At 36.1% G+C, this 13,055-nt stretch overlaps 1 protein-coding gene across 5 annotated transcripts in view; it reads right to left on the reverse strand.

Moving 5' to 3' along the window:
- Nf1 (neurofibromin 1) overlaps positions 1-13,055 on the reverse strand; it is a 252,882-nt gene that overhangs the window by 7,254 nt on the left and 232,573 nt on the right. For 4 of the 5 annotated variants that reach the window (XM_046423998.2, XM_046423996.2, XM_058572511.1 and 1 more), the window contains 3 exons: positions 11,981-12,123; positions 11,608-11,654; positions 10,113-10,329 (listed from right to left, as the gene is read on the reverse strand). In XM_046423998.2, the coding sequence (XP_046279954.1) occupies positions 10,113-10,329; positions 11,608-11,654; positions 11,981-12,123 (407 nt within the window). The remainder of the gene's footprint in view (positions 1-10,112; positions 10,330-11,607; positions 11,655-11,980; positions 12,124-13,055) is intronic. The other variant, XM_058572512.1, reaches the window with a different exon arrangement.

A 13,055-nucleotide genomic window follows, 5' to 3' on the forward strand; every position in this document is an offset into this window, starting at 1 on the left:
GCAGGGAAATGGACAGCATTAAAGAAGATTATGCTAAGGGAAGTTAGTCAATCCCAAAAAAACAAATGCCGAATGTTTTCTCTGATATAAGGGGGGTGACTCAAAGTGGGGTAGGGAGGGAGAACAGGGGAGGAAGATTACCTCTAGATAGGGAATAGGGATGGGAAGAAAAGGGAGGGAGAAGGGGAATAGCAAGGATGGTGGAAGAAGACGGTCATCATTATACAAAATACATGTATGAAGATGGGAATTTGGTGTCAACATACCTTATATACAAACAGAGATATGATAAATTGTGGTATAAAGGTATATTAAGAATTGTAATGCAAAAAAAAAATAAGAGAGCTCAAAATAAAAAGAATATTCTACTTTTTTTATTAAGCAAATAACTTTTCAAAACTCAAATTAAAAATTTAAAAAATTTAAAAGGAGATGCCAAAAAATGTTATTGAACAATGTATCTATCTTTAAAAGCACTCAGATTATCAGCCAGACTCCCCATATGGAGACAGAGAACCCATTCTGCACTGGTAGTCTGTATTTTAGAAGCCCCTTCCATTATGGAAATACTTCCAAAAAAGTAGAGCCTCACTGCCTGAGGGTATCAAGGTGCAATATACTTTTTTTGTTGTTTGGTTTTTGAAAGGGGTCTTGCTATGTTGTCTAGGTTAGGCTTGAACCCACAAACCTGCCTCAGCCTCATATAATCAGGGATTATAGGTATGCACCACTGTTTTTTGTTCAGGTGATACTTTAAATGAGTGAGAAAGCCCTTGGTATTGTACTTCTTTTCATCAAGTCCCCTCAGAAGCTTTGTGTTTTAGTTTCTCTTATGCCCCCTAAAGTACTGGCTCTCTCTTCCCACCTCCAGCAGGCAAAAGGCAAAAAATCCAAGAGAAGACAGAAACCCAGGGGCTGCCATCCAAAGGAAATAAAGCTAACACTTCCATTGGTCCTGCTAGTTTAAATTCCCCCCCCCACCACCACCCAATAGGCTGTGGTCAAACATCAGCCAGTTATAAACATGCAGGGCAGAAGAAGCTGAAAATTCTCTTTGGCAGTGTATTAACAGCATGATGCTTCAAACCAAGTGTGGTGGTTCCAGATAAAGACAAAATCCTAAATTAAAAGGTGTTATTGGCCAAAGTCATAAAACAAGTAAGTAGGGAAAAGAACTATTAGATCACATTATAGTTACAGGTCTGTCTCCCCTGTGAGACATAAGTTCCTTGAAGGCAGGTATCAGGGTTTGCTTATTTTGATAGCTAGTGATGTACAATCCCAGCCTGACAAATAGCAAAACATGTAAAGCTCTTGAGAAGTTGAAGAAAAATGGTTTAGGTAATTTGTAACACATTATACTGGAAAAAAATGAAAGACTAATAATAAGCCACATCTCCACTAACTGCACAGGAGCACTGGTAGGTTACCTGGCCACACATGGCTTAGTTTATTATACAATATGACAAAACTATCAGAAAACTCTTATGATCTAGCACAGATGTTTGAGGACCAAATTTTGCATCTTGTTGGTTGGATCAGAACTTTTATTTAGCTCTTGTTCTTTCTGTCCTTCTATTTGGGAGTTGGGGATTGAATCCTGGGATCATGCTGGATTCATGCTCTACCACTAAGCTACATCCCAGGGCATCTTGGCTCTAGTTAAGTTGGCAATTCAGGATAATGGCAGACCTTGCCTGTTTCAAAAGGTTGTTAGAAAAATCAGAAAAAAAATCTGGGTGAAGAATTTTTGCACACAAATAATTACTATATAAATTTTCATATTCCTAATATCTAAATAAAAAGACTAAATGATATACTAAGCTTCGGTTTTAGAACAAAAGCATAGGACTTAAATCTTATACTAGGAATTTATAAAATTACTGAAGTGAATGTAAATAAGAACAAAATGTAAGAAATGTTCTTAGAAAGGTAACCATGATAACTATAGTTTATTCTTATGCTATAGTAAATACATTAATGGAGACATGTTAAATATAAAATATTTGGAATATTTGTATTTTGAGCTAGATACAAAAAATTGTAACTAAGATTTTAAAAAACATTGTAATAGACTTTCACCAATTGTTAACGCTTCTTTTTCTGTCTCAGCTTTAATATTTCTGTAAACTTACAGAAGAATAAAAAGGATCTTTTATAAGGTAGACACAGTGTGCCACATTTTTCCTTCTTAGTCCATAGAGCTAATTACCATAGTCCTTTTAAAAAACACAAGCAATAGAAGATAGCCAGCTTTAATGTCTATGAAAACACTGGAGTTGGCATAATTTGGGGGGAAAATCAAGTATTTTCTTTTTTTAAAAATATTTATTTAGTTGTAGTTGGACACAATACCTTTTATTTTTTTTATTTTTACGTGGTGCTAAGGACCGAACCCAGGGCCTCACTCACACTAGGCGAGCGCTCTACCGCTGAGCCACAACTCCAGCCCGAAAATCAAGTATTTTCTAAGCTTTAAAGGAAAAAAAAAAAAAAACAAACTTCCTCAAACCACATGTCCTGCTTTTTCACTATTAACCCTCTATTGTGTCTTTTTCTTTTTAAATTTTGAGATAAGGTCTTGCTAAATTGCCCAGGCACTTTAGTTCAGTTTAATTACTGAACTCTGACCATTAATTTCCTAAATAGCTATACTTTTACCATTTGTATTAGAATTAAGAACTTGAACTTGTAATTCTCCTGCCTCAGCTTTCATAGTAGCTGGGATTACAGGTGTGCACCACCATACCTGGTTCTCCCTTGAATTCTTGTTAACCTGTTGTGTTAGTCTAGAGCCAAAACTGCAGCTTCAGTGCTCAAGGTGGGTCTATGTGGCTCCTTCAAAGGACAGAACACATTGGATCTGCAGTTCTGTAAGCTCCCAGACCTTATAAAGCAATAACTTTATAAGTTCCCCTGGTGCCTAAAGGCAGACTGAGCTTCCAGGGATTGGTGAGTGATGTCTCATGCCATGTGCCCAGGATGAGTGCCAGGCAAGCAGTATTTCGTGCAAGGACAATGAAAGCGAGGAGTACCTTGATGAGGGAGCAGCTGCATGAAAACTGCTGATTTAGAGCAAGGTAGAGAAGCTGCACAGATACAGAATGGAAGAAAAAACAAAGGAGTGGTGTCAATAACTTTTTTTTTTTAAAGGGTGAAAAATGATTAGATTCTGGATAATTACTCTGTTCCCTGGTTTTAAGAAGGAGGGTTTTTTTTTGGGGGGGGGGGGGGGGGGATACCAGGGAATGAAACCAAGGGCCCTTAACCTCAGAGTCACATCCCCAGCCCTTTTTTATTTTGAGGTTCTCACTAGGTTTGCTTAAAAGCTTTGCTAAATTGCTGAGGCTGGCTTCAAACCTTTGATTCTCCTGTCTCAGCCTTCTGAGCTGCTGGGATTACAGGCATGCACCATCACACCTGGCTTGGAGTCTGGGTTTAATTACAGAACTCTGACCATTAATTTCCTAAATAGCTATACTTTTACCATTTGTATTAGAATTAAGAATTTGGGTTTAAATCAAGAATTAAACTAAAAATGAGAGGAAAATTTAGAAAAGTTATACCATGTCATTGCTTAAATTTTTTTTTTCTTCCTTAATACAGAGTAATAACAAAGAAAGAGAAAGAAAACAAGTCAACACCAAATACAGCTCTGGTGATACCATAAACAGTATTTAAAACATTAAAATACTTTGAAAGATTTCAAGTCATCTCAAAAAGAGGGGCCTTTAAATTTCTTCTAAAAGGGAGATGTTTTAAACCTAGTAAATACATTAGAAGCATTACTGACTCAGAGCTAAGCCTCATTTTAGAGAAATGGTTTTGATGAAATATCCCTCCATGTACACAACTGTTAGCACTACTGGTCCAGGAATGCTTATGATTACTACTAGCTGATCTACCCTGTTTCCCCAGAGGAAGAGAAGCCAGGCTTGGATGAAGCCAAAAAATAAAGTGGAAAAAGTGAATCTAAAATGCAGATTCTTTGCTCTAAAAAATTCATGCCCTAATACTAGTAGTAAAATTAGCTGATAAAAGGACAAAATTAGGAACCTTTTTGTAGTTAAAAAAAAAAAAACACTGATAAAAGGATAAAATTAAGGACCTTTTTCCTAGTTAAAAATAAACACTAAAAATGGATCATAGGCTCATTTAAAAATACAACAAACCTCTCATATCTTTTTGAGGTAAAATCTTAAATTTTTGCCATAATACTACTTGAGAAATGTCCCTTTGAACTATCCATATAATTAAAAACAAGTTTTTTTAGTTGTAAATGGACACAATACCTTTGTTTTTATTTATTTTTATTTGGTGCTAGGGTCAAACCCAGTGCCTCACACATGCTAGGCAAGCACTCTATCACTGAGTAAAGCCACAAACCCCATCCAAATAATTTATAGTACAAGATCCAACATAGGAAGTATCATAAAAGAGGTCTGTGCACACTTGCCACTCTTACTATTCTGAAATCTCTTGGAGACATATATCCTGCCTTAGTAGAAATTGTTAAACAGCCTGAATCAGAAAAAAAGAACTTAAAACCAAGAATGAGATCCATGGGCAAAAACTGTCTAGTCCCTGGTGACCAGGGCCTCGCCCATCTTTAAATATCCCAGAGTATCTAATGCACACCTACAAAATAGGTGTTTAAATGCTTACTGCTTTAAATTACAGTGCGAAAAGTGTTAGGAGACCCTATGATAGAATATAAATTTTAATACTTTGGAAATGGATCTATTTCACTTTTTAATAAGTATTAAGTCCATGTAATTCTATTAGGATTTTTATTTCTACTACACTTTCTCTTTAATAGATAAAGAGGATGAAGGAAGACTACACTTGAAATGCATAAAGTATTCAACATAAGACTTTAATTAAAAAAAAATTAGCTGGGAAAACCACACAAGGCTTGGGTTTACACAAAGAGACAGTTCCATAATTGCCTTTTTTTTTTTTTTAAATTAAAGGTAGACAGGTTTTATTTTCTAGTTTTAATCCTGGCTCTTCAATTCATGTCAAACTTAGCTACACTGGGCCTCATAAGGATCAACAGATCACATCTGAAATATTCTTTTATATCATGGAGTAAAGTATTCTCTTCAGGATGTTCTTAGTAGCATTTGAGAAAACCTGAAGAGGCAAAGTTGTAAGTCCATTTAGCTAATGGGTTACAATAAACACGATTTCATGTGTACTGGTCTCCAATGCTAAAAGGCAAGAATTGGAGTGGGGCAGAAGAAGTTAGTTCATCATCTTATCTAGTTGATCTGCAAGCAAATGAATGCTGGAGACCAAAAGAAAATACAATTTAGTGGCTGAACCTGTTATGCACCAAAGCAGGGTCTTGCCTGACATGGAAAGTTTGCAGCAAAAAGATAGCTTGTGTGAAGATCAACTTTTGCTTTTGTAAATAGGCAACAGAGCCTCTGACTGCTTAAAGCTCAGTAGGCATGGTGCTAGTTGATGCTGGGTAATTTGATGGCAAGTCATTTATTCTCTATTTCAGCCAGTGACACAGAGCTTCTTTAAATGTAACTGCTTAGGAATTGGCTGCTGGAAAAGGAGATAAGGAAATATTTTTGGTTTCTATGCAATTAAATAGCAAAGTTGAAATGCTAGAATAAGTTAGGAATTTGAGTAAGATACATTGCTTTGGTAGCTAGGTGAGGTGGTGAACACCTGTAATCCCAACAACTGGGGAGGCTAAGGTAGTCGGATCATAAGCTCAAGACCAGTCCCAACAATTTAGTGAGACCTTCAGCAATTTAGCAAGACCCTGTCTCAAAATTAAAAAATTTAAAAAAGGCCTGGGAATGTGGCTCAGTGGCAAAGTGCCCTGGTACCAAAAGATTTGTTGCTTCTTTTAGTTCTTTGTCATCAGCAAACTCAATCCATAAAGAAACAAGGAAATAAAGATATAAAATTACATGGGAGATCAAGATGTGAAACAATATATATAATTACCAAGTATCAACTCTCATCATGAAGAGATATTTCATGAGAGCAAACAATAAAACCATAATAATTATTAAAGAAGAAATTAGGATCCTTTTGTGGAGATAAACCCACAATTTTAAAAAAATATTTATTTTGTAGTTGGACACAATACCTTTATTTTATTTATTTTTATGTGGTGCTGAGGATCAAACACAGGGCCTTGCATCTGCTAGGCGAGCACTCTACCTCTGAGCCACAACCCCAGCCAGAGCCCACAATTTAAAAAATATATATATTTTTAGTTGCAGATGGACATAATACCTTTATTTAATTTATTTTTTATAATGTTGTCCTGAGGATCGACTTCAGGGCCTTAGGCAAGGCAAGCACTCTACCACTGATTTAAAATCCCATGCCCATAAGCCCACAATTTAAAGATACAAAGGGTCTTTCTAGGAAAGTCACTATGGAAAAGTAACTCCAAACACATGTAGTAAATGAGGCAAGCAACACACTTTAGATAGAGGGGAGGTGTGAACACTATGATTTAATTATTTCCATTATTTTTAAAACTTCAGTTTCTTTTGGGAGTACTCAGAGATTTCCAGGGTGTTAGCAGTCTATTCAGGCAGTCATCTTTGTAGAACTACTAGGGGTGACATCATTAGTTTAGAACTATAAACAAAACTTTATGTGCTGTTCTTTTTTTTTTTTTTTTTTTAATGGGACTGGGGATTGAACTCAGGAGAATTCTATCACTGAGATGAGATACTCCTACAGTCCTTTATTTTATTTTGAGACAGCGTTTTGCTCAATTGACTGGGCTGGCCTTGAATTTACAAACATCCTGTCTCAGCTTTCCAAGTAGCTGGGGTTAAGGCATATACCATCAGGCCCAGTATATTCTCTGGTTTTTAAAAACAATTATTTTTTATATTTTGGAGTATTGGGGACCGAACTCAGGGATGGCTCTACCACTGAAACACATTCCCAGCCCTTTCTTAGTTTTTATTATGGGACAGGGTTTTGATAAATTGCCAAGGCTGATCTTGAACTTGTGATCTTCCTGCCTCAGCTTCCCAACTCTCTAGGATTGTACCTGGTTTAAGAACAATTCAAAATAAGAAGTTATAGAGTAAGATTGTTCTAGCAAAGCAAGTGGTATGGCTAATGTCCACATACATTGGACATAAGCAATTAATTGACTAGCAGAGGAACCTATACTAATACCTTACTCTTAACCTGATTTTTTTGTCTCCATTACATAAGATGGACAAGAATCTCCCTAACAATTAGTCTGCTTTTAAAAAAAAAAAAAAAAAAGGTCAATGAAAAAACTAATCATTTTGATATGTTTAACACCATTTTTGCAGCCTAAGACACAAAAGTTTGGTCAAACTAACCAAACTTTAAAAGTAGGAGGAGTATACAGTTTATTTATTTATTTTTCAGTGCTAGGGACTAAACTCAGAGCCTCATGCATGCTAGGCAAGTGATGTACCCAAGTTGCACTCCAACCCATGTGAATTTTCTAACTCTAACCAACTTTAGTGGTTGAGAATTCTAAACAACAAAATAACCTAGAAAACAGGGAGTTCCACGAAAGAAAACGTTGATTTTAGGTTAAGGCAGCAGAAGCAATGAGATAGAAATACACAAGAGAAGGAAGGGGAAGGGAAGAGAAAGGAAAGAAGATGACAGATAAATAGAGAAGGCAAAAGAAAGAGTACAGCCTTGGTTCTAAATAGAAGCTGTGGGATAAAGCAATTAACCCAATGCTTCTAAAGCTCAGTTTCCTCATTGCATACAACACTGTTAGCCTAGAATTAAATTACCTGTATGGCTCTCCAGTTCAGAACTCTTAAGAATTTACGTGAGTGTTGGGGAGGGGAGGGGAGTAGAGAAGGAAGTATCCAGTGGCTGCAGTAGAGGTAAGAAAGTAAATTTAAGTTCTTCCTGGCCTGGAGGGCTGAAATGATGAAAATGTGGCAGGACCACAGGCAGATCCTAGATAGTATCAGACTCTTACTAAAACATTAATTACTGGAAGGGCCCCACTCTTGGAGTTTCTGGTGCAGGAGGTCTGGGATGAGACTCTAGCATTTGTATTTATATTTCTAATAAACTCCCTAAAGATCCTGCTGCTGGTCTGAGACCAAACCTGAAGAAACAATGTTCTAGAGAATAAGTGACCAGGGCAAATGACCATGGTTATATGGAAAAAAAGTTGGGCAGGCTCCTCTTACTTTGTGGGGGAAAAAGAATTTCCTGTGAAAGTATTGATAAATAAATGCTAAGAATATAAGGGCTGGGGTTGTGTCTCAGTGGTACAGCACTTGTCTACCATGTGTGAGGCACTGAGTTGGATCCTCAGCACCACATAAAAAATAAATAAAATAAATTTATTAAAAAAGTCGAATATAATTATTTGACAAAATGGTGTATAATATGCATAATATCCTAGATGGTCTCATTCTAAATCTCATGCCAAATTCTTCATATTCTTTAAAAGTATTGTAGAAATTGAAATGTTAATGCAATACTGGGATTATAAACTAGATAGTCTTTTTATTCTGTTATGACCATAACAGAATAGTTATATCATTTGAGATGATACAATATTTTACTTTATTTTATTTTTTGGCAATACTGGCGATTGTACCCAGGGCCTCACGCATGCTAGGCAAGCACTCTACAATTGAGCTACATCCCCAACCCTTTTTATTTGGAGACAGGGTCTCACGAAATTGCTCTGGCTGGCCTGGAATTTATGATCCTCCTGTCTCAGCTACCCAAGTAGCTGGGATTATAGGCATGTGCCTCCATGCTCAGTGTTATTATTTGACTTTTAGAAAAACAAAACAAAACGAACTAACACTTAAAAGAACTAAATAAACTATCTAAAAGGACTTTTCCTTTCAGAATGAGGTGTATTACAAGTGACCATTTCAGAAAATGGAACTTTAAAAAACAAATCCTTCTTTTGAGATTTTTTTTTTTTGGGTGAACCCAGCCCCTTATTCATGCTAGACAATTGCTCTGCCACTGAGCCCCTCAAATCCTTCTTTTATTTTAACCATTTTAGAAGGTAATTTTTCTAAATTAAAAATATGACCTAAAAGAAAGAAAAAAGGAACAAAATCTATTTTCCTTCATTGCCCACTGTCATTACAACACCTACAACAGCATCAATTCTGTGATGAGTGGTACCTCTGGGGTCACCCAGAATTGTTTACAACCTTTCACTCTGACAATGAACGAGCCCAGAGTTCTGCAGGTTTGCCATTTCTACTGTCTTGTTCTTGTTTATCTCAATCCCTCTGGCGGTATTAGGTTTTGTTGTTATTTCTGTGGTACTGAGGATTGAACCCAGGCCTAAAAAAATACCAGGCTAGTGTGCTACCACTGAGTTATATCCCCAGAACTTACATTTTACTTTTGAAACAGGATTTCACTACATTGCTCAAGCTGGTCTTGAATTTGTAGTCCTCCTAAGTAGCTGGGATAAAAGTCATATGCCACCACACTCAGCTATTATTTCTCAGTGTATTGACCTCTAAGTTGCATGCTAACTTGGCTTACTTTATCTACTTGGACCTAAAAATGACTCTAAATGAGGACTATATTTATGATTTAGAGGATTTTTTTTTTTTAAGATGACTTTTTTGGTCTGGTTGTTTGTTTAAACCCAGATAATTTCAAGATTGTTGGGTTATTGCTTGCAGCAAGAAGTGGGGTACTATCAGATTTTGTGTGTGTGTATATATATATATATATATTTTTTTTTTTTTTTGATGTGGTATGCAATATTAGAGACACAGAAGTCCTTAGGGGAATGTATGGTATACTAGTAAAAGAATTGTAGTTATGTTCACTTAAAGGGTAATGCAACTTAGATTACCCTTCTTACCCAAACTCTGAAAATCCTATCAACCCTGGAAACCTATGTGAACACTATGAACATTTCACTATCTTACATACAATTTGTTGGAAAGTAGAACACTTTATAGGGTTAACAACATTTAGCTCAGGTACAAGGTAAAGAAGAACTATAAGGTGAATCTCATGAGAAAAAGGTAAAACCTGTAATAATCTGATCACAAGGGAATTCCTAATGTTGGTAACTTAATATTATTGCTTAAAGTCATATAAAGATCACATTTACTGACCTGGGGAATGCTGGGAAGTTGCAAGTGAGGTCATGGAATTAGAGAGGTTAAGGTTGGCAGTGATACTAAGCTGGCTCTGCAGTGCAGGAGGGTAAGGAGATGTGGGTGTCAGGAGGGACTCCTCACTGGTTTCTTCATCAATTCCAGGCAAGTACGTGTCAATCAAGGCATCAAGAAACTTAACAATAAGCTCAGCATAGTCTGGGATTTGTGTTTGCTGTAATGGAAAATAGGAAATTATTTTAGCTCCGTTAAAAAAAAATTCCCTCTGAAGCCAAAAAAAGGTTAATTTTTATTTGGGGCTTAATTTATTATTTTTCTTCCTTTGTCTGTTATAGATCATTAAAAAAGGGGGAATGGAGTAATATTTATAGACTGGCTTACAATTGGGAATTTTATTCAGCTTACGCTTAAAGCTTCCAGATGAACCTACAATTTCTGAAAGCCATGCACAGACTGAATTTAATACTAAGACAATATAATCATCAGGAATGATGTCTAGCCAATTTTCCAAAACAGAGAAAATGAGCAGAGAATCATCCCAGCTGCTATTTATATTCCACTAACTAGATACTGCAAAGAGCTCAGAGGGTTATGGCAATCCAACTACAAAAGCTTATTTCTGGGACTTCAGGCCTGCTTTTTTTAGTGAAGACCTGTTCATATCAAGAGATATTCAGTCATAGTTAAGACAATATAAACTAAATACCCAATTTTTAAAACCAGAACAAGGTTTAGATAACTCATATTAACACCCCTCTACCTAGAACCCTGCACCAGGAATGTTGGGGAAAAGAAATAGAAGTCCTGCCTTCAAGGAACTTCCATCAATTTGGAGAGAGGACATATACAGAGAAAATAATTAAATACAGATTTATGTAGCAAATACAGATTTATTAGCACTATAACAACTAATGCCAATCAAAGAACAAAATGAACAAAGAGGAATGAATCTAATCCAACAGCTGGATGTCAAAATATCTTCATAAGATAATGCTCCTTGCTAGTCACAAGATAGGAAAACAAATCTTACAATGAACAACTTTCCTAAAAACACTGTGTTTAATTATGTTATGCACATGCAGGAATATGGCATAATGAATCCAACTATTATGTATAATTATAATGCACCAATAAAAACAAATGAATAAAAATACCATGTTTGAACTGCTACTTTGGTTTTCAGTGTTGTGTGTGTGTGTGTTTTCTTCTGTGTATTGAGGATTTAACCCAGAGGTGTGCTTTATCACTGAGCCACATCACCAGTCTTTTTTATTTTTTATTTTGAGACAGGGTCTCCCTAAGTTCTTAGGGGCCTCAACAAATTGCTGAGGCTGGCTTTGAACTCATGATCCTCCTGCCTCAGCCTCTCGAGTTGTTGGGATTACAGGTGTGTGCCATTATACTCAGCATATTATGTGGTTTTAAAGCAGAAACATTCATGTGGATAAAACTGTTGTTTAGTCAAAAATAAGAGAAAAATATATTTTCTTACCTTTGAAAAAGGTCCTGCAAACCGCCATAAACCATTAAAACCAAAACCTGCAACAAATCAAATATTTCTCTTATAACAAGATATCTTTTAACCATAACAGAAATAATTATGATAGCTCATGGGTAAAACCTGTGCATGCACACACTGAAAATATTTTAGAATCAATGTCAAAGCAGATTAAAACTTAATTAAAATAGACTTAGTATAAAACCATATTTTAATAAAATTGTCAAGCAATATTGAACACATAATTGAGTAAACAAATGGTTTATATAGGAGAAAGTATGAAGCAGCCTATCCGTTATGAAGAATTCTCTAGTCAGTGCATTCTACAACAGTGCACACATCAGCAAATTCATCAATCATCCATTACTTTGCAGGTAAGATGTTTGGTATTGTGGTGGGGATTCTTCATGGTATACCACACTCTGCACAATTCCATGGATTGGATTTAACAAATTTGGATCTTGGCACAATGACAATAAGGTGTTGATCTTAGAGTCCAACAAATTATGCCTAAAAAAATAGAAGTCAATAAAGGAACATTTTAGGTGATTTTTAAACTAAAATATTTGTATAATATATATTCCTCAGAACAAAGTGACAAAATTGAAGGGAGATGAATACTTTTATTTTGGGAGGGGGGTACCAGGGGGGTATCAGGGGCACTCAACCACTGAGCGACATCCCGAGCCCTATATCTTGTATTTTATTTAGAGACAGGGTCTCACTGAGTTGCTTAGTGCCTTGCTAAGTTGCTGAGGCTGGCTTTGAATTCTTGATCCTCCTGCCTCAGCCTCCTGAGCCACTGGGATTACAGGTGTGCACCACAGTGCCAGGCTGAGATGAATACTTTTAACTTTCTGGTACTCTTCTATATTTCCCAAATTTTCTATAATGAATTTATGTGTTTGCTTGTTGGGTTTATCTTTCATTTTAAATCATCAGGGAAAATACAGTAAAATCAAACAACTAGAGGTGTCATATAATCATTTCTAATCATACTTGTGGTAAATGTTTTTTTAACACAAGGTTGGAGTCTGCCTGCCATTTAGCATGTTTTAGAACCATCTCTTTTTGCTGACTGCTGATATGTAGCCAGGGAGTTAAAAAACTAAATTTAATACTAATTAGTGCTTTAAAATCCTGAATCTAGCTGGGCGTGGTGGCACACACCTGTAATCCCAGTGGCTCGGGAGGTTGAGGCAGGATCTTGATTTCAAAGCCTGCCTCGGCAAAAAGCAAGGTGCTGAGCAACTCAGTGAGACCCTGTCTTTAAAGTGGGGGTGTAGGGGGGAAGAATTCAAATTTAATATTATTTAAAAAAATTTTTTAGATGTTGATGGAACTTTATTTTATCTATCTATCTATTTATTTATTTTAGTTGTATATGGACTCAATGCCTTTATTTGTTTTTATGTGATGCTAGGATTGAACCCAGTACCTTA

This window comes from Marmota monax, unplaced genomic scaffold, assembly GCF_021218885.2.
Source record: "Marmota monax isolate L192 unplaced genomic scaffold, Marmota_monax_Labrador192_F-V1.1 WCK01_AAM20220418_F8-fsc00296, whole genome shotgun sequence".
Taxonomy (NCBI): Eukaryota; Metazoa; Chordata; class Mammalia; order Rodentia; family Sciuridae; genus Marmota; species Marmota monax.